At 34.9% G+C, this 26,374-nt stretch overlaps 1 protein-coding gene across 16 annotated transcripts in view; it reads right to left on the bottom strand.

Moving 5' to 3' along the window:
* Positions 1–26,374, bottom strand: part of SKAP2 (src kinase associated phosphoprotein 2) — a 432,987-nt gene that overhangs the window by 21,879 nt on the left and 384,734 nt on the right. For all 16 annotated transcript variants that reach the window (XM_078342524.1, XM_078342522.1, XM_078342525.1 and 13 more), the window contains one exon: positions 4,992–5,072. In XM_078342524.1, the coding sequence (XP_078198650.1) occupies positions 4,992–5,072 (81 nt within the window). The remainder of the gene's footprint in view (positions 1–4,991; positions 5,073–26,374) is intronic.

The following is a 26,374-nucleotide window of genomic DNA, read 5'->3' as shown; positions in this document are numbered from 1 at the left end:
TTCTCCTAAGAAATGCTAACTACCAACACTAAGATTTTATGGAGTTAATGTACAAATATAAAACCAAAACTAAGGAACCAAAATTAAAAAAAAACAAAACGCTAAACCCTAGAGCTGGTTAATGGACGAGGACAATGTGGAAATGATATAGAGAGTAATTGCAGCAGTTTTCCTTAGTGATATTTGTACCCAAAGCCACTCAAAGTTATCTTTGAAATTTTTTAGCAACTTTGAAATAGTCAGTGTTGATGCTGCATTTTTCAACAGATTTTTGTCAGCCCCAGTTTAGGACATTAGGCTGTGAATAAACATGCAACATACACTGGAGTATCAGCTCATCCTTCTAACAGCATAAGCACAATGGATGTGATGTGCTCAAACTGCCATACAGACCATTAACTGATTGATTATTTAGCACTTTCCACTCTGTGATACCACAATAAGCGGGTCATAAATACTTTGTCACTTATACAGTGTGGATCTCCTGAAACACAGAACAGTTAAACACACTGACACTAAGAACTGTTTCCTGTTTTTAATTTCATGATAATTGAGTTTTGATGAGTTAACACAAAAAGAATGCAAGTAATATCACTAAGATGTCCGTGTATTCACTAGCTAGGCAGAATACATATGTGCTGACAACTTATATCACTGGAATGTCATCTTTGAATTCTGAGGGGATAACTGTTGAGACACATGCTGGTCTAGGGTTGTCATCTCAGTATTGTTACATGGCTCTCAAACAGCCATCTTTTTTTATGATTCCAACACAATTAGTCACATTAGCACATCATTAGGGTGTTCATCTTATTACACACAGTTTGTGATTTACACAAAGTGTTAGTTTACTAGAAAATTTAAAAATTCTCTTTAATATATAAAATATTTTAAAGCCAAAAAAGAATCTGAATAATTTGGAGTCTGAATATTTAGAAAACAGAATGCTACGTTTCACTTACAAGAAAATAAAGATGGACTAGAAGACGTACAACCTAGCAAAATCCCTCTATTAAATTTTTGTCTCTTGTTTTCTAAGAATGAGGGACAATGGGAGTGGGGAGGGAGGAAGCAGTGGGAGAGACAGATACTTTATTGACTTTTCCATACTTGCATTTGAGCACTCATCACTGATGCCAGCAGGGATGTACACAAGCTTGGGAATCCAACCAAGAACTGACAATGCTTGTGGCCACTACATTACATTTTTCCCCCAAAGCGTACATTAAGTAAATTCTAAAAATGGACACTAGAGGGCACTCCAGCTGGCCAGATCACTTCAAACATTGTCCATTTTTTAAAAAGGAAAAAAAAAATCACTTAATAATAAAGTGACTGATTTCCTTTAAAAACCACTTATTTAGACAAATAGAGATTTAGAAGTTGAAACATTCTAGTCAGATTAAATCAACTGGTAAATGGGTCAAATGTTGTGCCCCTTGCAGTCCGTCAGTGTCAGTTTAAAAGTCAGGGAATTAGAGCAAAGAGAGGATGACATCATTTCACATGCCAGGCCTTCCCCCACAGTAACTGGCCAGGAGGTAAAAGGATCTAAATGGCTGGTTTCTTTACCCTGTCTTCCCCATGCTGCTCAGCTTTAGGCTTGCTCCAAAAAGGTGGAAGAAACAAACCTTGGCTAAAAACTAGAGTAGAGGTTTTGGCTTAGCTATATTGTCCCAGTGGGTTCCCCAGCTGTCCAGGCTGCTCTTCCTTTTTTCAGATTCTCTTACAATAGTTTTTCATTCAATAGATTCTCAAAGGGGAGGGGAGAGAAAGAAGGAAAAGAAAAGTATATGGTGATTTCTAACACATAATCCTTATCACTTTGGGGTCTCTCTTCCCCTTGATACGCTTGGTGAAACTCCCATTAACACTAATGGGAGTTACAGGAGCACATGAGGGGAAGAGAGACCCCCACTGTGTGCAAGATGCATCTCTCCCTAGATGTGCATCATGAGCATTTCATTAAATCTCACTGCTGTAAAGAGGCAACAGAGCTAGCGATTTGGCAATACTGGGAAAAAGACGCATTTTCAACTGTGCTTTCTATAATCTAGATGATGATGTTATCCAAAGATCAACCTCATTTTTGTGTCCCATATGAGAACTCTGTTAAAGAATAATTTGTTTATGTCACACAGCTACATACATATATGATTTACTAGTCTATCTATTTCAGCATGCAATACTAGTTAGAAAGCAGAAAAATTATAAGTAGGGGAAAAAACCCTGGCAGTAGATGTTTATTTGCCTTAGTATCCTCAGGGAAGTAATGTTTGAATTCTTGATAAGAAATCTGGACACAAAAATCAGGAACGATCTTGTTCCTTAGAGAGCAGCAATCTCCTCTAGCTTACTTGTAAAAATTTAAAGTGTAGCTAAACATACACCAAAAAAATAGCACAGACAGCCTCAAAAACACAGTAGATTCGCAAAAGTTAACACTGTTCACCCCTAAACACTGAAAAATAATCCATTTGAGATATGTTTTTTTAAAAAATGGGATGAGGCAAATGTCACAAACATACATTTTAAAGCACAAATTATGTTAGTTGTCTTTACTGCATGGATTAATTTTCCTGTTGTATCCACATCATGATCTATAGTTTCAAAATTACCAAAAAAAAAAAAAACCCACCTTATTATATTTCTTGTCATGAGAGGCATGAATGATTAAGAAAGTGAGAAGGAAAAAAATATATTAGCCAGCCGGTGAAAGATTTAAACAATATTCTTACTCCTGCTTTTAAAAACATACAAGAGGAGATTATTGGACAAAGCTAACAGAATTGTTATGAAACACAGATACTCTGCAAAGATGAAAAACATGACAACAGGTGAAACGTATGAGAATAAGATAGTGGAGAATATCTTCCTTGGTGTTACAAGGTTTAAAAATGATTGTAGAGAAGTAAGCAAATTCTATAATGTTGAAAAAAATCAAATGGAATCTTTATTTTATATATGTGTGTGTATATATATATACACACACACACACACACACAGTCACTCACATATCTGCAAGATATTTAAGTTTGAACATGAAGAAACTTGTAAGAAACACAAGATTAATTTTGTTTTTGCTTACATATTTTACATTAGAAAAGTCTGTGGGGGGCGTTTAGTAAAATCAGTCAATGTGAAAAATATATAACATTCTTGAGTAAGGTTAGAAGTTCATGTCATGTGATGCTCAGCAAGATAGTAATACCCTTGTCAACTCACTGCCCTGCGTGGCAAACAAACTTCTAGTGTTACATCTTTGACAGCCTAGGGAAGAGCAAAGGTCACTACTATGCAAAAGCATTAAAACTGTTGCTTGAAAAGAATTTCATGTCACTAAAGATAAGAATTATTGTAGTGCTTATATAGCTATTGCATGAAAGCATAGATCTATTTACTGCATTCCTTTGAGGAAAACTGATTTTTTTTCCTACCCTCAAAAGCAAAATTTTGGGAGATGTTTACTTTAAAAGGGTTTTTGAAAAATACAATTACTTTAAGCCAGAATATTTGTATCTGTGGAAGGACCATCTGTATCTACCTTCTATACCTGCACTGAAATTTTTAAAAAAAGAAAACTATATGCTTTTGGCAGAAGCTTCATGATATATAACCCAAAACATATATACTTAAATTATTATTGAACAGAGTCCTCAAGGTTTCGCTAAGCCTCAGTGTTTTATTGTTACATTTTATAGGACTGGAGTGCTAACATGTAATGATTTTGTTCTTGCTTCCTTTCTAAAAAAACACTAACCAAAACCTTTTGTAGCAACCTACTTCTGCTTTCCTGTCCAGGTCTAGAATCAGGCCTCTGTTTCCTTTCCACATGTCACAGTAGGAAGGACTCTGGAAAGCCACTTCCTGAACATACACTTCTTGTCCACCCAGCCTTGACAGCTTGAAAGAGTGATGTATGGACATATCAGAGAGGGGAAGGTGACCCTAACTCTAGCTTTTTGCAAGACACAGAGATGATATGGCAGACCTTGCCCCAGCTGACATGTGGTTATGAAGAGGTGTAAAGCCCTGATAAGAAGGCAGTCTTTTTCTTCTTTCTGTGTAAAATAATTGCTGGTTTATCAAAACTAACCTCATGCTTGCACTACAGATATGGTTTATCTCCTGCTATTTGGAAATAACAACAAGCAAGAAAAGTTGTCCATATCATGTGATTTTGCACAGAGCGTGTGCAGTTATTTTTCCAGTCTCACTCATAATTAGTACTTGGGGCTATGTGCCAAGTGGAAATGGATAAGGGGAACATCCTTCCTAGCCTTTTAGGCCACCAGTGTCCTTTTCCAATTTTTAAACTGCTGTCACTGGACTCTGGCATTTCTTACCCAATTCATTTGCTTGCTGTGTTAATCATATGCAATGAAGATATGCATGGCCAACATTTAAACAGGCTGCAGATCAATTAGCGGTCTTAAGTTTATCTGATTTTTATCAAAGAAGACAGAGCTGTGGGTCGATTGTCAGAGCCTGTGTCAAGTTGACCTTTTCAGAGACGTCTACATTGCCAGTCCCCTGGGCAACTTGTTGTCCCCTGTTAGTCTCTGAATGGCAGAAGTCTGTTCTGCTCAAGCACAAAGTATACACAGATGTCTATATTACATTCTTATAGGTTTGACAGCAACTGCATGTTGTATCTATAAACTGTCCTTTAGCAGTGACACTTCCTCAATGATGATAAGCTAATTTATGCAACTAAATCTCCTTTGTGCAGAAATGAAAGCTAATTGAGTCATTACAAAGTAATTCAGGAAGGAATACCTTGTATAAATTGGCTTACTTTATAAATCCTTCTCAAGTGGTTTTCATGCATCCTAAATGGGACTAAGCAGCTTATCAGCCATAAGATATCCAGGCCAAACAAGCCAACTTTGGGGAGCTGTGTAAACGTCTTCAGAACAGTAAGAACGTGGATAAAATGAAAGTGAACAAAAGCAAAATAAGGTTTGCCAGGAAGCTACACAATTCATTACCTGAGGTGTGATGAACGCTGTCCTGACTTATCTTCCCTTGTTCTTCCACTTTCACAGGAGCGCTGCTGTCTTCTTCTTCTTCTGTAAACAAACATTATCAATGGCACACTGAGGGGTTTTCTCAGGGAAAACAATACAGGACTCACTCCATTTTAAAAGCAAAACTAAAAGTTTATAACAAAAACATTATTTTTCAAAGAATAAAACAACTCAAGATTCACATTCCTTTCTCAACAATCTAACACTAAATAAAAAAAATACCAGCTACTTCCAAATAGCAACCTTTCCAAATGGCTTGGCAAAATTTAAGATATGTACTAATGCACTGCATGTTTTGTTTTAAATACTTTTAGAAACTCATCTGGAATGATCTTTATTTCCGTAAAGCCCTAAATCCAGGAAAGCGACACCAAGCATTATACTGATGCACCACATTATATTGTGTGGCAGGAGTATCATATATGAAATCATGGTCCCTAAAACATCATATAGCAAGGAGAAAACGTGTGATTAAAAATACAGTTAACCTACAAATCATTTATTGAATATCATATAATTTCATTTGTTTTCTCACTTAATCTTCACAGGATACTATAAGGATCCTCATCCTTCAAGGTTATTTACAGTCATTTATTCTAAGCTACTCATTTTATTGACAGACAGTTTTGTAAAAGGTGAAGGAGAAAGCTTTCCTTACTTTTCACATTTGCTTTCTGTAGCACCCACTCCCCTTTTAATTTAGTCACAAATTCAATAGTAAGAAGTAAATTAAAAAATGGTTAAAAGCACTTGTCCTCAGTCAAAAGCTGTAACCATGTCAATGCAGTAAGAACTATTCCTGACTTAAAGAGACTGTGGGAGCCGGGTGCATTGGCTCATATGCCTGTAATCCCAGCACTTTGGAAGGCCAAGGCAGGTGGATCACCTGAGGTCAGGAGTTCAAAACGAGCCTGGCCAATATGGCTGAGGCAGGAGAATTGCTTGAACCTGAGAGGTAGAGGTTGCAGTGAGCCAACATGGTACCACTGCACTCCAGCCTCAGCGACAAGAATGAAACTCTATCTCAAAAACAAGAAAAGGGACTGTGGGATTTAGATTTCACCACCCAAATCAGCATCAAGAGAAAAAAATTGGTTACAGTAATTAATGAAAAAATGCTGCTCTTTGGCAAACTTAATGAATTTAGAAGTATTTGTCTATGAATTTTTAATTTTATTAAAATTTAAGTGTCAGTAATATGTGCTCTGAATTGTATGTTGGTGTCAGAGAGCTTTGTCCTTAGAAATGTGTATTCTTAAATTATAAGAATAATGGTATTAAAGGATTTACTTAAGTATCAATGTTTAATATCCAAATTAAAATCCATGTGAGATGATATTTAATAAGCAGATTTTAGAGGATGAGATGCTCATTAAGGACACTTCCTTTTTCCATTTTAAACCTGGTGATGATACTTTTAAATCAAAGCCTTATGCATTTCTTATATCAATTTTTCTTAACAATATTTAAACAACTCATTTTATCAACTCATTTTATCTTGGACTAACAATACAAACAGCTTTCTTATAAAAGATAACAAAATCAAATATTGTGTATGTTTTTGAATCTTGGGCAGGAAAAAACCCTCAAACTGAACCTTGAATAGAACTTGGTACAAAGGAGATGTTCAATAAATACAGAGTAAACAAATGGATTAAAAAAATCATAAAAATAAATCTTAACAAAGCTCGCCAAAAATACATGTAAGAACAAGTGACCAAAATTATAGGCAATAATCACCTTCACAATATATTAGAAATATATACATTCACATGTTTTTTATTTAGATTATTAAATATGTATTTTAGTGTTGAGGCACAATCATTGTACAATACTAATTAATACCTCAAAGAGCCAATGTTTGTGAGTTAATACATTCCATTCAACATTTTAATAACAGTAAACAAAAACAGCTCAGCTATGCAGTAAAATCCATCAAACCACACAGATGGTTATAAGGTTTTCATTATGTGGTTTCCATAGCAATCATATTGCAAATCTGGAAGCTTCTTGCAAATAAGCAGCTTGTATTTACATGCCTCTCAGCTGCAGCACAAAACTCTTCAGTGTGTGAAGTTATTATTCCAATCACACATTGTTAGAAGAATCATCAGATTTTTTTTTATCAGACAGGATGAAAATAACAATAAAGTGAGCTAAGTGCAGAAGAAAATTCAAACATAGTCACACATTTACTAAACTCATCAGTGAGAACAGTAGAACTGTTCCGGCAGTCATCAAAAGGTTTTAACAATAAACCCTGTCAAAAATATGAAACTTTCAGGAGCAATCAGAATTAAAAACATAAACATAAACTGCACCCACCCCTCTTTTTAATAGATATTTGGCCTTCTCTGCGTTGAGCAAAGAGAGGAAGAGTTTCAGTCTCCCCAGATCTTTTTAGCATTTGAGGAAATGCTTAATGGGGGAAAAGTCATGGCCCTTTTTTTTCCTCCTTTTAATCAATTTAATTTACAAATTGATCCAGTTCCATAACAGATGGATTATTACCCTAATAAGGATTACAAATCTGTCTAGCTATGCAGTTTTTACAAAATGGGTATTTATGGCTTACTAATGTTCTTATCTTTAGGATAAATAACCAAAAAGAAGAGCAATTACCTGACACTGCTTATAAAAAAGGCTGAAGACATTTTGTTAGCACCAACTCAAGGTTGTTCACACCAAGGCTAAGGACTGATTTTATCGTCTCTTCCAGGGAGAAGAGGAAGATGACATAAAAAAAATCTTTGACTTACATAATGATTACCTTTCTCACTAAACACCCTCAGAAAACAGCTTTACTGAATTATAATGTATTTTAAAACATAAAACACAGTTAAGCTCTGAAATAAAGTTTGGATTTAGATCTCCACTTGCCGAGGCATTATTTATATATTATATAATTTTTCTCAGGAAAAGTGAATATTTATTGCTTAAATGTCCACATATGCACTTATATCCATATCTAATTAAATCCCAACAATTCTATGATGCAATAATAAGTACTTCTATCATCACCATTTTATGAATACAAAAAATGAATTTATGGAGCTTAAACAACTTGTCAAGGTTCACACATCCATTTAGTACATAAGCTGGGATTTTAACTTTAGGCATATGCCTTAACTCTAAGCCATTGTGTCTCTTCCTTCATTTTCACTAAACTTTTCAATTTACAGGTGGATTGCTTTCTAAAATTTTATTTAAATACTGTCTGTCTGTGGACTTTGAAAACACTTTCACATGATGAGCAGGTTCTATACTATCATAGCATTGCATCTGAAGTACATCTTAAGCAAACTTTTTAGTGCTGATTTAGAAACAGTTGCAACCTGGGGTGCCCGAAATACGTGGTCTTCTTTCTCTTCTCCCAGTTCCCCTTCCTCACCCTATAGCTTTTAACACACTCCTTTGTTCCTAAAGACAATAAACACTATTGGGCACTGCACACAAGATGCCCCTGAGTGGGAGATGAAAGAGGTGACATGGAAGAACAGAGGACACCACTGGCTAGTGCTAGCGGTAAAATATAAAAGACAGGATAAGTGCTGGGAGGATTTATACAAACGGCACACCACCCACTCTTCTCTCCCAGGACCTGTGGCAAGCCACAAACGCTGGTAGAAGGGTAGGAAAAGTTAGAGTCAAATATAAGGTGTATGGGCAAAAGATTAAAAATTATGACAGCAAGGGAAAGCGAGCTCCCCAGGGGCTTTTAACTAGAACTATTGGTAATATGAAGGACTTTATATAATATAATATATTATTATTATATTATATATATTTATTTATTAATTATATATATTTATTAATAAAATATAATAAATATATTTTATTACACTTCTAAAGGACTGTTCTGTCTATTCAATAGACTGATATATTTTACAGCAACAAAATATTTTTAAAAAGATATAAGCATGTGCCTTTTAGTATTATATAAACTTCAAAATAAACGGAAGGATAAAAATGACTGAAATAGGACAGCTAGAGTCACGTTTACTCTTATGGAAATTTGGCAAAGTGGTGCCTATTGTTACAGCTCTGTTACTCACATAAACTGGACACTGCTGCTAATTCTTAGTGTCATCTCTGTACTTCAAAGTAGGAAGAATAAGTCTATCCCATAACACTTTGAAGAAGGATTTGGAGAAGACAATGAGATTACCAGACTTCTCAGGGGAAAAATGAAAAATTAGCATGCTGTATCAAGTTTATTACCTTAAGAACTAGGAGTTTTGCAACAATTTATTAATTAAGCAACCAGAAAGGTTAATGTGATATAAAAGACAACAAAATAAGCAATAATTGTTTAACCACACAATCTAATTTTCACCTGTGACATTCTACTATTATAAGATTTAATACGAAAAGGTTATCACTACACTTCAAAAGCAAAAAAAAAAAAGCCACTGAATTGTAGTAAACTTCTGTACTTTGACATTAAAATTAATAATTCAAACACAAATTGGGAGGCCAAGGCAGGAGGATCGCTTGACAGTTTAGTTTATAGTGAGCAAAGATTGTGCCATTGAATTCTAGCCTGGGTGACAGAGCAAGAACAAACAAGAACAAAACCCATACACACACAAATTGGAAAATGTGAAAATAATTTTTCACATAGACATTATATTTGTTAACATCCGTTTGGATGTTGGGGAAAAAACTTGAACTCAAGGCAAGATCTCATTTGACAGAGTAAGGAAAAGAAATCTCAGAAGGAAAAGAAACCTTAGATAGAATCTCATTCAGTTTCTTTATTTCATAGAAGAGGACGTAAACTGTGGGCACCAAATGACTGGACCGAGGGCACACAGCTTGCACAGTGCACCCTTCTTCCTGAAAGTACCTTCTGTGCACTACAGACGTTTCTGAAAAAGTTATCTGCTGCTTGAGAAGTATTCCTTTGTTTCAGCGTCTTGTATACAATTGATCGTCTACAGGCAATCAGGCAATTATGGCAAACAAGAATGTATATAGGTTAAAAACAAAGTTTCCATAGGTCAGATTTGGTTGGTCAGAAGCCACGTGAGTTAGAAAATTATCCCACTCCTAAACAGTACTAGGTATTAGGAAGTCATGAAATGGAGCTCCTTCTTGTCCGAATGAATTATTCACTGTATGATATAAATTCTTCTATACAGCCCAAATTCATAGCTTTTTATTAAAGTTTATAACAAATTCTGTAATTCTAAAATTCTTTAGTCCAGGAAAGTCTGAATTCATTTCATTTATAGTAACCTCTATCTGGCTCTGGATGTCTGGTACAATTACAGCTCCTTTTGTTTTTTTTCAGTTAAAGTAACACTTTTTCTTATTATTCTTGTTACAAGAGCAATATCTACTCATTGCTGAATGTCAGAAAATAAAGCTAAGCAAATAAATAAATCTATGATCCAAACATAACCACTATTAACACCTTCTTCTAGGCTACCTTTATCAGCTAGTGGTTTTTCTTCATTCTTGTTTTAAATAAAATACCTCAAATGCATATGTATTCATTGTCCCCATACATTTCTTATCCCAAATGTATATATGCATTTCATTGTAAACCATTTTGAATCCTTTATTAGAAAGTAAAATATTTCATCTCAATTTAGATTTTTTTTTGGCTTGCTTTAAATTTTATTGGATTAAAAAATACTATCTAGTGATAAATAGGTTGATGTTAGGATTATCTGATTGTAATGTGGCTGTCTTATCAGGGTCTACAACTGCTTACTATAACCTCTGGAAAAACAGCTGATATATAAATGCAGAGCTCATTTGTTACAGGTTTTTGCTGTGTTTCCTCTACTTGCCTATGCAAATATACCCTTCCTCATCATATGCAGTGCATCTTAACCTCATTTTCAAGAACCCAAGAAAGAAAAAGCACAGTTTCATAGACAGAATCATCACCATTAGACTTACTGGCTCCACATCCCTTGTACCAGCAGTGCTTTCCAAGATCTCTTTGAGGGGTGGAGGGTCTGTGAGGTCAAAACTATTTTCATAATAATAATAACACATTATGTGCTTTTTTCACTATGTTAATATTTGCCCTGATGTTGCAGAGCAATGATGGGTAAAACTGCTGATACCTTAGCATAAATCAACATAGTGGCACCAAACTGTCAATGTATTGTTCGCTGCCCTACACTGGCATAAAAGGAAAAAAATGAAAGAAGTCAGTTGCACTGAAGAATGTCCTTGATGAAGCAGTGGTAATTATTTTCACCTAATATCAACCTTGAGTATGTAATTTTAGTATTCTGTGTGATGAAATCAGAAGAATGTATAAAGCATTTCTGCTACACGCTACATCACCAGATGTTTACGAATATGAGTGTTGAGCTAAAATTAGCCATTTTTTTTTCATGGAACACCATTTTTAATTCAATGACTGACAAACTGGTTATTTAGACTTGGGAATCTGGCAGATATTTTCTCAGATGTAAACAAAATAAACTTGTCATTTCAAGGGAAACAACTGACAGTATTTATTGCCAATGATGTAACTTGAGCTTTCAAGCAAAAATTAGAATTTTAGAAATTGTAACTGCCACCGTAGGCTTGACAGCTTCCCACTATTTAAAGACTTTTCCAATGAGATCGATGGTGATGTAAACAAAATATGGGGGTTTTTTTGGTTATGGCATAATTGTGTCCATATTTGCAGGTTCTGCATAATGTAATGAACCAGTATTTTCCAACTAACCAATGCATAATGTTACAAAATCAGGCATGGGAAAAGCATTCAACAAAGTGTAGGACAGGCCTGTGAATTTTCATGTAAAAGAGTATGAAAAGCTTATTAGTACGGTTTCAGAGTTCGCCTTGTACCAGCTTTTAACTACCACTTGTTGTTTCTGGGCACAATATCAAAAAACAATACTTACAATTACCTGCAAGTAAAGTACCTCCCTTTTCCTACTACATATCTGTACAAGGTGGATTTTCTTTATAAGTTAACTGTACTTAAACAGCATATCACAACAAACAATATAGAAGCAGATACGAGACTCTGTTGTCTTCTACCAAGACAGACATTCAAGAAAGCTGTAAACATGTAAACAGTGCTGTATTCTTCTAATTTTAGGGGGGAAATATAGTTATTTTTCCTAAAAATCAGTTATGTACACATGTAATAGGTTTATAATTGCGATTTTTAAATTCATTAGTAAATTAACATTCTTTAAAGATCTGTTGTAATTTCTAATAGGGTAAATTTGAGATTTACCTACTTATCAACCTATTTATCATTAGATAGTATCCTTTTAATCTAACAAAATTTAAAACAAACCAAAACAATCTACATTGAGATGAAATATTTTACTTTCTAAAAAAGGATTCAAAACATAAACAAAAGCTTTTGGGGGTCCTTGATAATTTTTAAGATTCTAAAGGGATCTTGAGACCAGTAAGTTTAAGAATGGCTACCCCGTACTATCTAGGGTAGATATACTATTTAGTTAAATATCTAAACACTGTTCATCCACCACATGAAAAAAATTAATATCCTGCTAGCCTAGAACACTATTTGATAATTCTTTTATATTCCCAAAGCAGATAATCTCAGGATTGAATCATATTAAACTACTGACTCATATTGAGCTATTGACCAACATTCCTATGTGTTTTCCCCATTTTCTATGAAACCAAGTCTTTCCTTTTTTGTACTTGTGCAACTAGATTTTTTTGAGCAAGTGGGATATTCTATCATATTTCATCTTGTTGGATTTGACTCATGGTTTTATTCTATTAAGAGCAGGTCTGTAACCAAAACATTGATGAATAGACTGGATATAATAATATTGAAAATAAAGCCCTAAGGCATCCATAAAATCAATTAATTAGCACTCTTTGGACACAATTGTAGAGTCAGTTATCCAATGGTGTCTGCATCTATGAAGATTTCATAAGAATCCTAGCCACATGTCTTACTGAAATCCAGTTATATATCTGCAATTCCTTGAAACCATACTGGTTTCCAGTAATTAGTGTTTCATCTTCTAGTTAACATAAAAGACTCTTTTTGATACTTTATGTTAGCAGTTTCTGGAGTCCTCTTTAGAGCCCAAAAACTATCTAGAATTATCTGGTATCTGTGGTGGATACAAGATACCCTTTCCAGAACCAATACATAGATCCTCCAACTGCTGGGACTCAGGCTGCAGTTGGTTCACACGAGAAATTGTACTCAACGGCAAGGAATTGGTTCACTCAAGGTTACAGGACATCCCAGAGAATGGTCTGGAGCCAGTGAAGAGCTAATGCAGGAATTCAAAGACAGGCCCCTATTCCTCAATTTGGTACAAACCTGAAGAGTCATCCTAGCCTAGTCCTACCTTCTTCACTTTCATCTAAGGTATGTCCCAAGATCACTCACCCATAAACCTTGTACATGGAACTGTCTTAGAGTCTGTTTCAGGGAACCCAACTCAAGATACTTTCTGCTGTTTCTGAAAAGTTTATAATACAATTGCTAGACTCCAGGCCTCTAACATCTTTCTCATTCTTCATGTTTCCCTCAAAATCAGTGATAGCAGCTCAGTAACTTCATTTACAATTTCTCTTTTCATGTATAGTTTTACCTGGACCAGAAGGCAAACTCAAGTCCTCCTTATCTTCAAAGCATAGTTCAATCCCCACTCTGGGAAGGAGCTGGCCTCTCTCCCCTTTGTGTTCTCACAGACTTGGTCCAGGCCTCTATTATTCCACTCAAAAGGTACTGCAAACGTTCCTCTACTAGTCCACTTTCCTCCAGGTGTGGACCCCCCAATGGCTTATTTATATTACCTAAATAAGCCTGGAACAAAAAAAGCGTTTGTTTTTGGCTAGCTAGGTATTTTATTTGAATCTTTGTCAATCCTGGACTCCTTTTTCCTCTTACCAGTCTTATTAGTTGGAGGATGATTCTTAACAGAAAAGGAGCAAATAGAAACTGAGCTATTTTCTCTGAACCACTGTCCCTAATAAGTTTTGAAAACAAAAACACACAACTGTTGTACATTTTTGGTTGTGCTTATCGTAATTTATAAATGTGAGCTATTTTCATGTTTTCTTTGGTTATTTAGACATCTCAATTGTTGATGCATACCCCTTTAAAACTTGCATTCAGGCTGAGCACTGACGATCTCTTTTTTTAAAAAAAAGTTCCCTTGAAAAGTAGTGTACACTGCTGAAAAAACAGGAGACGAGTCATGTTTGTAATGGCCACAGAAAGTGAAACTCTTGGCATTTGCCCCTTCCATTTTTCTTCCAGTTGAAAGGCAACTTGCAAATGGAAAAATCGTCTCCCATCACCTCCCTCTCAGAGACTAAATGTGATAAAAAAAAAAAGTAAGCCCAAACCCTGAAGCAAGCAGGGCCGAGACCAGCTTCAATCCTAGCCAGAAGCCTGAGAAGACTGATCAATCTTGAATAAGATAACGACGGCTTCTTAGCAGCTATGACTGCAGTAAGACATGAAAAATATGACAAATTAAAGCACTTTTCATAACAGAAAAGAATGGCACTCTCAAACCGTGAATGTCCATGTACCTATGAGTGGCCGTGCATAGACTTTTAGAATTATATTTGTAAGATGTTTTCAAGTCTAATGTAAGAAATATCTTCTTGACATACAGACTAATTTATGATAAAATGTGTTACAATGGCTGAAGAGAAAAGATGTGCTAGAACTAGGATATTTCTGTAGAAAGGGCTGCCGAAAGAAGCAAGGTAGAACCTGCATGTGGGAAGAAGGGGAAGTTAGGCATGTAAATCTCATCCGATGGAGGTCTTGATGCTCATTCTTGCAAAATTGCATTTGCTGCCCTTCAAAGTATGTAATAATAAAAATTTGATCTCAAAAAATAACACACTTGCTTAGTTTGGGCGCCCTAAAGGGATAAGTTGAACTCTCATTTAGGAAGTTTCTCTTACTTGGATTCCAGAGATAGAGCCAACATAAACAAAATATCTGCGCTTATGTAAAAGAGCCAGAGTATTTTTAATGTCCATGGCAGGCAAAACAGATCTTACTTTTTAAAGGTCTCACCCACAGTGTCCCAGAGTAGCAGATGAAGTAAACGTATTCACTCTGGGAAGACAAATCCCTGCCACCTAAGGGGCCTAGGGTCTAGGCAGTGCTAGTGCTCCAAAACTAACCCCTAGCCATATTTTCCAGTATGACAAAGCATTCTTGTTTTCTCATCTCCAAATAACAACTGTTCAGATATTTTTTAAAGTTAAATATGAGATTTTATAAATTTTTCCTAGCATTTTTAGTTAAAATAAATGTTATACTATAATTATGTATATTAAAATGCAATTTAGAATTTTATTTCCATCTAATTAAATAATGCAATCAAACATATAAATTTAATGGCAAACCCAACTATAGTACTTAAAGGATCATTCAATGTTTATTGTCCTTGTTTAAAGTAAATCATTGATTTAAAAAGAATACACAAAATAACATATGAACTTTCCTGAACAGTCTACTTAGGAGAATAATGTTATACTATCTGAATGTAGTTTAATTGCATGACTTATTTACACCTATTCTAGCTAAATAAAAGTAGGTATCAACCAGTGGTTACAGAATTCAGGTGGTTTTATTATAAATAACTTTATCATATGATCCTTTACTTAGGTTTGGAAAATAATTTCTGTATTAAAAACCTCAAGAAGAAAAATTATCTCCATATAGTTCAATTTAGTGAGGAAATACAATACACTAACTTGGCATGTGTCCACAGGAAAAGTCTGGCTCCCAGATGCTTCTTGCCAACCCACAGCAGATTCAACAATGTTTAAACAACTGACAATGTGCACTCATAGTTCTGATGACATAGTGGCAAAAAATTTAGCAGGAGCCTGTCTCATGTGTATTTTCATATATTGAAAAGTTAAAATGAAAACAAAACAAATCATAGGCACATACATATACACTTCACAAAACAAAAGATTCAACACAATTCAGGTAGGCTTTTTTAAAGTGGATGTTGCCAAAATTATTTTAAAATTAATAAGACATACTACTGTAACTCAAAATATATCAATTTTTTAACTGTATAAGTGTTATTAAAAGAAATATAATCCTATTTGGTTACCTATGCCCAAAGTCCAACAATAACTCTAACAAATAGATTAACTGTCTCCATAACTCATTCATTATAATCATACCATTTATATTAATATCCATGACTTCCTAAAACATGTACCCATAGCTAACAAGTGTTTTTATTAGTATGAATAAAATGAAATTGCCAATATTTTCCTAATTTTGACCTCCAAAAACAGTAACTTTATAAGATTCAAGGGTAAAGTAAAACTTCAAACTTTTGACACCAAATTTTGACACCAAAGTAGTAGCTGCATTTTCTTAGATACATAACATCTATGTTTCTTTATAACTGGCCCTCACGTGTCTCATTTAACTGAACAGTCTTCTTTCCAAACAGGAATATTCTGAGTAAAATCTACATCCTACTATAGCAGATTGAAGCATAAACAGAATATTGTTAATATTTAATATAAAATCAGCTGTCACAAACGTAGCCAACAGTGAAAAAGCCATGATACAAATAAAATTACTTCGTGTGATTTTTCCTATTTCCAGATGACAAGTTTCTTTGAGATGATATTCTCTCTCTTAATAACAAACAACTTCTGTCGCATAATGTTTATGTCATGTAAGTTTTACAAATGAATAGTGCAGAAACTGCTTTGACTTTCTAGGGGAGAAAATGATTGATCAGCATACAGAATAAAGTAGGTTATTTAAGTTAGAAGGACTTCAGCTGATTGAAATGCCAACCCCATTTTAAAGATATATTCTAAAGTAACCACATTAACTAATTTAATATGACTTCAAATTTAAATATGTATTAGTCTTAGCTTATAAAATCAAAGCATACATTTGGGTCTGGATGGACATCTATTTAATTTGATTTTTGAATAATTCTTTGTATATACAAGTGTCATTTTTACCCTAAATAGTATTAAGCAGCTATTTGGGATAATTTACTTAATAAATTCAGTGACCATTTAAAATTTCTTCCTTTATAAATTTAACAAAAATTTCTTCTTGTCAAGAAGTAATTAAAGCCAGGAACAGTGGGTCACACCCGTAATCTTAGGACTTTGAGAGGCCAAGGCAGATAGATCACTTGAGCACAGGAGTTTGAGACCAGTCTGGGCAACATGGTGAAACCTCGTCTCTACTAAAAATACAAAAATTAGCTGGACATGGTGGCACACACTTGTAGTCCCAGCTACTCGGTAGGCTGAGGTGGGAGGATTGCTTGAGCCCAGAAAGTCGAGGCTGCAGTGAGCCAAGATCACACCACTGCGCTCCAGCCTGGATGACAGAGTGAGACACCATTTCAGAAAAAAAAAGAATTAACATTACCATTATAAAGACCCTTAGTACGTAGGAGACAGGATTTTAGACACCTAGCACAGAACCTTGCCTATAGCACATACACAAAATTTTGTTTTATGACTTGAATTAAAGGTTTGAAATCAAGTACTTATAATTAAATCTTCATTGTAGTGTTAATCCATTACTTATGGCTTATGAATTCAACCCCTAGCAATGTGGTCAACCAAGCTGAAACAGACCTGTCCTTCCCCACTTGCTCAAAGCAACATACTGATCATTTGCACGGTGGGGTTGAGGCTGGAGTTTTAACATCTTCATGGACACAGGAGACAAGGCTTTGGGCCTGTGAGAAGCACAGAGATACAAATGAGACCCCCAATAGCCCAGGGAAGAAACAAGGAAGCTGTCTGTCTTTCCAGGGCTGGAGGTCATGGGGCTTCCTGTGAGAAAGCAAATCCCCAAGCCTGTCCAATGTGAGATCCAAATTTATACCATCCTCAAGCATGGTATTCCCAAGCCAAGGAATTTAACATAAAAATTTCAAAACCCCTGGGGTTCTGTCTAACAGAAGCAAATGGAAAACCATCCTTAGGAGAAACATTTAAGGAAAAACACTTCCAGAACCCAGGGCATACAGCACTGTCATAGGAATAAGGAGAAAACCTGATAAGCTCACAATACATGGACCTAGCAGAAGAGACTTCCAAGTAAACAGGCAATTCCTTTGTGGCCAGCTCTAACAGAAGTCAACATTGAAAGCTGAAGGAACACAGAGAAGAGCTAAGAAATTAAGGAAAAGTCCAAGGCAACGTGAATCTTTATTTTCATAGCATTTCTAAGCTAGAGATTCAAAACACATTATTACACTAGTCCCATCTCTTTGCTTTCACTAGGTGAAGGATTTATCCCACGTGAATATTTTCTGGGGCTTTGGACCATCTGGTTTTTAATGTGCTGAGCAATGGGGTTTCTTCCACCACTTCCTTTGCAAAGTCTTTTTTTAATATTGTAGAGGCAAAAGAAAAAAAAGGTGTTTAAATGTTAAAGGAATTTGGGAGGTGTTTTTCAAAGTCTTTTTCTTGTGAACTCTTTCTTAAATTTCTTCATGAATATGAACTCCCCTGTTTCCCTATAAACATTGAATATGCTATAATCTGGTCTCTTCCCAAACCTTAAACCTTTTACTTTCATCTTTAGAATGTTCTATAGGTGGTGTTTAGAACCACATATTTCTCACTGGGTATGAGTAGCACTGAACAGGCAGGCCCTTTTATGTATCTCATTTACTGCCATAAACTTGGCTTGGATCTTTGTTCATTATCAGTCTGTCTTTGGCCTCTGGTTACCTTTTCATAACCATTTCTTATCATTTGTTATATGTATTTCTAATTAACAAATTCCAAGTCATATTGGTCAACACTGTATCTCCAGTGTTTAGCACAGTGCCTGACATGTAATAGCTGCCTAATAAATATTTGTTGCATGAATAATTGAATTGCTTACATAAAAATTGGGTGTTTTTGCTTTTCTCATTTCATGTTTCATTTTCTTTAGTATTCCTTTTCAGTTGATTTATTAGAATATTAGATGATCTCTGCAGAATACCTCTAAATTAATGCTGAGCTGTTAGGAAATATAAATAAACATGTAGGCTCAAATTCACATAAAGTGTTTAGACATGCACATCTACATATTTTGGGGTTACTGTCTTTTATAGTTATGTCATAAGCAAAATAGGGAGAGATGATATTTTATTATGGGTACAATGACCTTCACCTTATCAAGCTAGGTTTTCAGGAAGAAGTCACATGTAGGGTAATTTCTGAAAGAAAACACAGGCTAACAATGGAAGTGAAATGAGGCTATCTGGTGTATAAGAAAGTGTAATAGGTAATGTGAAATTGGGAGCAGGATTCATAAGCAGTCAACTGAGAAAAGGAACTAGCTTAATTGAAGAAAAGGTTGTGGAGGGGTAAAAGGAAACAAAAGGCTTAAACTATGTCAGAGCGGGTACTAAGAGTGAGCAGCCTGAATCTTAATCTCAGCCTTCCTCTTCTTGAGGCCCTCCAATGATTCCTCTCTGCCCACTGAATCAAAGTAACTGCTTGAAAGATAATGTTCAAACATCTTCCCCAAGGACTTATCTAATCCTTGATTCTTAACCTTGTTTCACCATCCTTTAAGCTGCTTGTGCAGATTTCCATATCTGAGTTTACTTTTAAACATAAAATTTACCATTTGCTTACTAATCACATTAAGTCCTTATAGATGCCAGGTTTAACAAATCTAGCTATGATCCTGTGCTCTTTAGACTTACTTTACCTTTGTTCTTTAATGAATGAGTGGAAGCAAAGGAGAATGTCATTTCCTGGGAAATGTCTTGCTCCAGATGACTAGCCTGCCATAGGGAGCTGGTAACTCAAGTTGGTCCTATTGCTCACAGTAGATGATTTATCTTTAATGGCACAAAGGACTGATGATATAAGAGCTTTTCATCACTCAGTGTATTACATTCCATAAGTTTGACCCACTGGAATAGTAATGTTAGATTTTAATGAAGTCATGGAGGATCAACCATACTTCAATATACTACTGATAGTATACAGTTTAGTAATCATTCTTTTGGGATTCTATACTAATTCATGTTAGGAAACTAACCATCATAGAGAAAGTTTCTCCTAATTTACTTAATGGACCCCTATAACTAAAGACTTTGCACTATTAGGTATTATTTGTTGAATTCTTATGAGGAAGGCACTTGGTCAAGTAGTCTGGGGGTGCCAGGAAATATAAGGTTTGATCCTTGCACTAGGAGTTTGCAAATATAATAAAGTTAAAATAATCCATTTGCTTGTTTGCCAAATAATCACATGAAAAGCAGTAAGATTTACAGAATAGCAAATATCAACATTTAAAATGTAATAAAGTTGTAATTAATATTCAAATGAATGATGCTAGAAAAGTTCAGAGAAGAGACCACTTCATGCTGGGATGGGTAGAAGAGGCTCTTTTGTTTTGGGGAGATGGAATTTGATCTGGGCCTAGAAAGTAGGGAGGATATGGTTAGAAACTGAACAAGGAGGGCAGCATTCTGAAAAGACAAAAGTATATGAACAAAAATGTGAGGTTGGAAATGTATGGGATATGTGTGGGAAAATAAAGGGCAAGTGAGTTTGTTAAAATTGGAGAAGTGTTGCCTTATAACAGGGATTAGGCTAGAATGTGAGATTTCAGTAAGACTGTGAAAGACCTTTGAATGCCAAAGGTGAGAAATACGCCTTTTATCCTATGATCTGTGGTGAGCCATACAACATTTTGCAGCAGCAGAAAGACAGAACTTAAAAAACATCTAAAGTCCATTTTTCTTGAAAACATTTTCACCACTAAATGAAAATTTATTAACCAGTTTATAAAGCTTTTGAATTCTTTTATGTATGTTGTCTCAGCATCAAATGACATGTTTTGAATATGTGTTAATTTTTAGAATGATGGAGGATAATATTATAATACTATATTTACTATTATACTGTGATGCTTTACTGTGTTTAGTATTAAATCACCCTATACTTACAAAAATACTGTACTATGCCCAATAATGTAGAGAATTTCAAGGGTATTTTGTTTCTAGTGGAATGACAACGAAGGTTCCACCTGAGTGGGTTTAATGAAAATACTACATTTATGCCAATGCTATATAATGGTGTAATAAATACGCAGAATCAACAAGGGTATTTTCGTTGTTTCTGATGCAGTGACTATAAAGGTTCTACATAGAGGTAATACGGCCAAAGTATATAGAAATACTATACTAGGCTTTGGAATTGGTAAGAGTATATGTTTTTTAATTCTGTTTTTTTTCCATAGTTAGATTTCATATATCTGTTACTCTTATTAAATTATGGCATATTTGAGAACAGGGGCTATTTATTGATCATCTGATTTTCCACTCTATACCTTGCAAATAGTGAAATATGTTAGAAAATATGGTAGAGTTCATCAGAGACTTTGCGGGGAACAAAATGAAAAACCACATCAACTAAAGTTTGATCTATGTGCTATTTGACTGGATTTTTGTCACTGAATTAATTAAATCAACATATTGATTTCATTTAAAGTATCTAGAGCTACACAGTTGATGGAGGTAGTCCAGGGAAGGACTAGGGTTAGTGAAGAGTTCAGTCTGTTTGCAGCACAAGGGGTCTGAGCAGCAGAAATGGGACTGGAGGGCTCAGGGCTGGGCCCATGAGTTTGGACTTGGTTTTCTAGGTGTTAGCGAACCATAAAGGTTAATGAGCTAGAGATTAATTTGACCATGTCATATTTTAGGAAGATCACTATGTTGGCATCATGTAGAACAGGCTGTCAGGCTGATTAGAGAAAGAGATACACACACACAGTAAGTGGGAAGACCACTAAAAAGCTCTTGTAATGATCCAGATGAGAAATTATTAAAGCCTGAGTGAATAGAGAGCTAGGGATGGATGATGTTTTAGTGGTAGAATATGGAGTAACTGGCAAGTGACCCAATTAGGAGAGGTAGGGAGATCAAGAATGGAGTCGATGATGGGTTTGGGTTGTTTTTTTTTAACTTGAGTAACAATTGATACTGTTAGTAGAAACAAAAGAAAGGAGGTAGAGCAGTATAGGTTAAATATTTCTCATCTGAAATGCTTGGGACTAGAAGCATTTCAAATTTCAGATTTTTTTAAAATTTTGAATACTTGCATTATACTGGTTGACCATCCCTAATTTGAAAATCTGAAATACTCCAGTGAGCATTTCCTTTGAGTGTCACATCAGTGATCAAAAATTTTCAGAGTATGGAACATTTCAGACTTCAAATTAGGAATATTTAACCTGTAATTTCATCTTAAATACAGTTTGATAAGATGGCCAGTAATCATTTGAAATCAAGCCAGAGCTCAGAGGAGAGAATATTTGTGAAGATGAGATTTGATTGGTATGTTATCTCTTCTAGTGTCTTTTTTTAATGTGTGCCAATAAATACTTACCTGATAACTAAGGACAAGTCAATTCTTAACATATTTTTGTCAAAAGACAATAATACAGTTATTGGCTAAGAGCTTAACCTCTAGGGTCAGAATGCCTAGGTTCAAATCCCAACTCTGCTACCTCCTAGCTTGTGACTCTAAACAAGTGACTGAATCTTTCTCTGCCTTAGTTTCCTTTTCTGTAAAACAGAGATAGTAACAATACCTATACCATCAACCACTTATGGTTATTAAATAATACTTAGGAAAGTACCTGGCATATGCTAAGTGTTAGCCATTATCATTATAATTATTATCATATCCTCTACATTCTTTTGGTGAGCTAGCTACCCAGTGAAGATGTTTTACTTTGCTCTGACCATATGCACCTCTGTGTAGTGATGTGGAAGACATAAAGTTGTCCAGGGAGAGAGAGTAAAGAGAAAAAGGTCTTTTCCAATCCAAATTTTTCATTTCATAAACAGTGTTTGATGTATGTGGGCAATCTTATATAATAATACATGTCAGCCTCACTAAAGTAATTCAGGACACATCTTTCAAGTGTCATTTATATACATGGGGCTGTGATTGTGTCCTACGAAGGCCCTGCTTAACTGGCTGTTGCCTCTCTGTCCAATCTCATTTTAACCTCTCTGCCTGGCTATATATGGCCCTCCTTTCTCGTTCTTGAACACCCCAGCATTGTCCATACTCAGAGCCTTTGTATTTGGTGTTCACTGTGCTTGGAAAGTACTTTGTTTAGCTTTTTGCATTTACCAGTTTTATCCAAAAGGCTTCAGTTTAAATGTCACCTCTTCTTTGACCATAGAATACACATTTACTCCCTCTCACATTATCCTCTTATCTTGTAACATTTTAATAGGGACCTACTAAAATCTGTAACTATCTTAATAGGGACCAGGTCTGCCTTTTTCATGCCTAAACTCCCAGAACCTAGAACAGAATAATCTGACACGTAATGAGCTTTCAATAAATATTTGCTGGATGAGTTAATTAAGTGAATACTAATAAGATGATATGATGAGAAGGTAAGACAAGATAAAAACAAAAAGTTTCAATATTAGGAAAGGACAGACTGCAAAAAAAAACACATTTGAAACAGTAAGAAGCAACAGGAAATGTGAAAATGTAAGTGTTGAGATGCTTATTCATAAATGCAATATGTAAAGAAGAAAACAAAGTGGAGAAGGGCAAAAGTGGAGACAGTTTCAAGACCAAAGTGGTGGTAAGTAAAATCAAATTTCTAGAGACAAATTTGAGAACCAAGACTGATGATTAGGAGAGTACTGGTAACTCTGAAGAAGCCGGTTTAGTTAAGGAATAAGGACAGAAAACCAAACTGTCAGAGGATAAAGAGTGAGCAGGTGAAGAGACAACAGGAACAAAGAGAGCTCTTCCAAGAATTTGTTTGCTTAAGTCTCGCACAGTTAGGTTGTATGTAGTTCCTTGAACCAGGATGTGAAAAGAGGCCCACACTGGAGGCAGATTTGGGATCTGGTCCAAAAAACTCAGGCCTTGCAACTGAATGTCTTTGTTATGATAAAAAAAAAAGTCTGCCCCATCTTAACTTCTTTAATAAGGAACAAAGGGGCTAATGGGTAAGTGGCTAAAAGGAGTTATTTCTTTGTAAGAATTCTAAGTTCTAATAAAGAGAAACACATGTATTAAAGAATGTTTTATTTGAAACAAAATTAAGGTAAAATTTCACTTAAGCTTAATTAAGTTAGATTGGATTTTTTCCCACTCTGTTGAAAGCTTTGCACTACTCAACTGCAGCACTTGCTGAGGCCAGATATGAAGAGTGCTTATATTTATCACTGACATTTTGTTGAACTTGTTCATTCTTATTAATCACTGCTTTAAAGTAAGCAGCTGAGTACTACTCTTAGGAAGTTCATATTCCCAGCTGACCTATCTGCAATAATAGTGAAGCTTGATTCTCTCCTGGGGCAGTCTGTCTCTCTAGATGTATATATTCATGTGGCTATGTGTACATGTGTATTTTTTTTTTCTGGGACTTAAGAAAATACATTTCTGTGAAGCTACTACAAACTTTATCATATTCTATCTTCTGAAAGAATGGATGAATTAAAAACAAAAGCAGGCTGTGATCTGTTTATATTTTACATGGGAGGCAAGTCATATCTGAAGAATGAAGACTGCAATTTAAAAGTCTGAATGAAGGTGGTTGGAAGCTGTATCTTTACTTGTTGAGATTTCTTGGTGGCAAGTGATAAAACACTTGGTTATGTTCAGATACAAACCCTACCATGTGAATATGTGACCTTCTGGTATAGTGTAAGGATTTTTCATCTAGGATTCACAGAAAAATCTTAATAGCCTAGCCCCATTAATGTAATTTTTCTTTTTGCTTTACCAATATTAGCATTTTAATTTGATTAAAATGGTTGACATTTGCTTATCTTCTGGTTTAGAATTTTTAGTATGTATTCTATTGGCTCCCTAAGCAATGTAAACATATATATGTGACTCTGGAAATTTTGAATTCAGTGGCTAAATGATCCAAACCATCAATAATTTCTAGTGATTTTATTTGGTTACTTAAAAAAATCTGATCATTTTTTACAGGATCTTTTTCTTTTGTTAAAGTTTCTGTTCCTTCTTTTGTCTGTTGAATCATTTTAATTTGTTGATTTTGTAGCCTTTATAGTCCTGTCCTCTCCAGTTCTTTGGGGATTAATTTTCCCCAAAGAATTAATAACAGGGCCAGGCACTGTGGCTCACACCTGTAATCCCAGAACTTTGGGAGCCCGAGGCAGGTGGATCATCTGAGGATAAGAGTTCAAGACTAGCTTGGCTAACACAGTAAAACCCTGTCTCTACTAAAAAAAAAAAAAAAAAAAAAAAAAAAAAATTAGCCAGGTGTGGTGGTGCACACCTATAATCCCAGCTGCCCAGGAGGCGGAGGTTGCAGTGAGCCAAGGTCATACCATCACACTCCAGCCTGGGCAAGAAGAGCAAAACCCCATCCCCACTCCCCAAAAAAAAGAGTTAATAAAAATGCTACAAGTTTTTATTTGTACTAATTTCAATGTTTTTCATATGTACAACTACACATTTTGTCATTTCCATTGTGATTTCCTCTTTTAACTCATCAGCTATTTAGTTTATTTTTTCAGCATCCAAAAATGTACGTTTGGGTATTTTTAACTACGTTTTCAGAGTTGGCTCCTAATTAAATTTCATTGTAGTTAAAGACCATAGTCTGTATAACACAGATTCAATGTAATTTGTTGAGATTTCAACTGTGAACACATATGTAGTCAGTTTCCATGATTATTCTATGTGTACTGAATGAACAAATATTCTCTACTACGCAATGTTAGTTTATATCTATTTTGATAGATTATTAATTTTGTGGTTAAGTCTTTCATATCCTCACTCATTTTTTGCCTCCTTGGTCTATCAGTTTCTGAAAGTGGTATCTTAAAATTTCCCACTATGATTAAGAACTTGTCAAATCTGTCTTATATGTTTTTCTGTTATAGATGTTAAGGTTACATAGTTAGACACATTTGAGCTTTATCTTCTTTCATTTTTGTTATGTAGTGTCATTCAGTAGTCCTATTATTGCTTTATGCCTTAAATTCCATATTATCTGACATTAGCTTAGCTATAGTAGCTTACTTTGGATAGAAATGTCTGGTATATTTATATCCACTTCCTTACTTTGAAACTTTCTATGTGGTTTTGTTTTAGGTATAACTCCTCTAAGAAGAATAGTGCTAGAGTTTAAAGAATATCTAATGCAGTCATTTATTTTAATAGATTGTTATATTTATCATTCTTACTTTTATATTATGCTTAATTTTACCATATTTTCTCTTTGATTTTTTGTTTCTTGCCTTGTGTTTAAATTGCTTAACATCACCTTTTATTTCCCTTGCTTCTTTGAGAAACACAAAATTGCATTCTATTTCTTTAGTACTTAACTCTAAAATTTTAACATACATTTC

Source organism: Callithrix jacchus, chromosome 11 (genome assembly GCF_049354715.1).
Source record: "Callithrix jacchus isolate 240 chromosome 11, calJac240_pri, whole genome shotgun sequence".
Taxonomy (NCBI): domain Eukaryota; kingdom Metazoa; phylum Chordata; class Mammalia; order Primates; family Cebidae; genus Callithrix; species Callithrix jacchus.
This window is presented reverse-complemented; position numbering and strand designations above follow the sequence as displayed.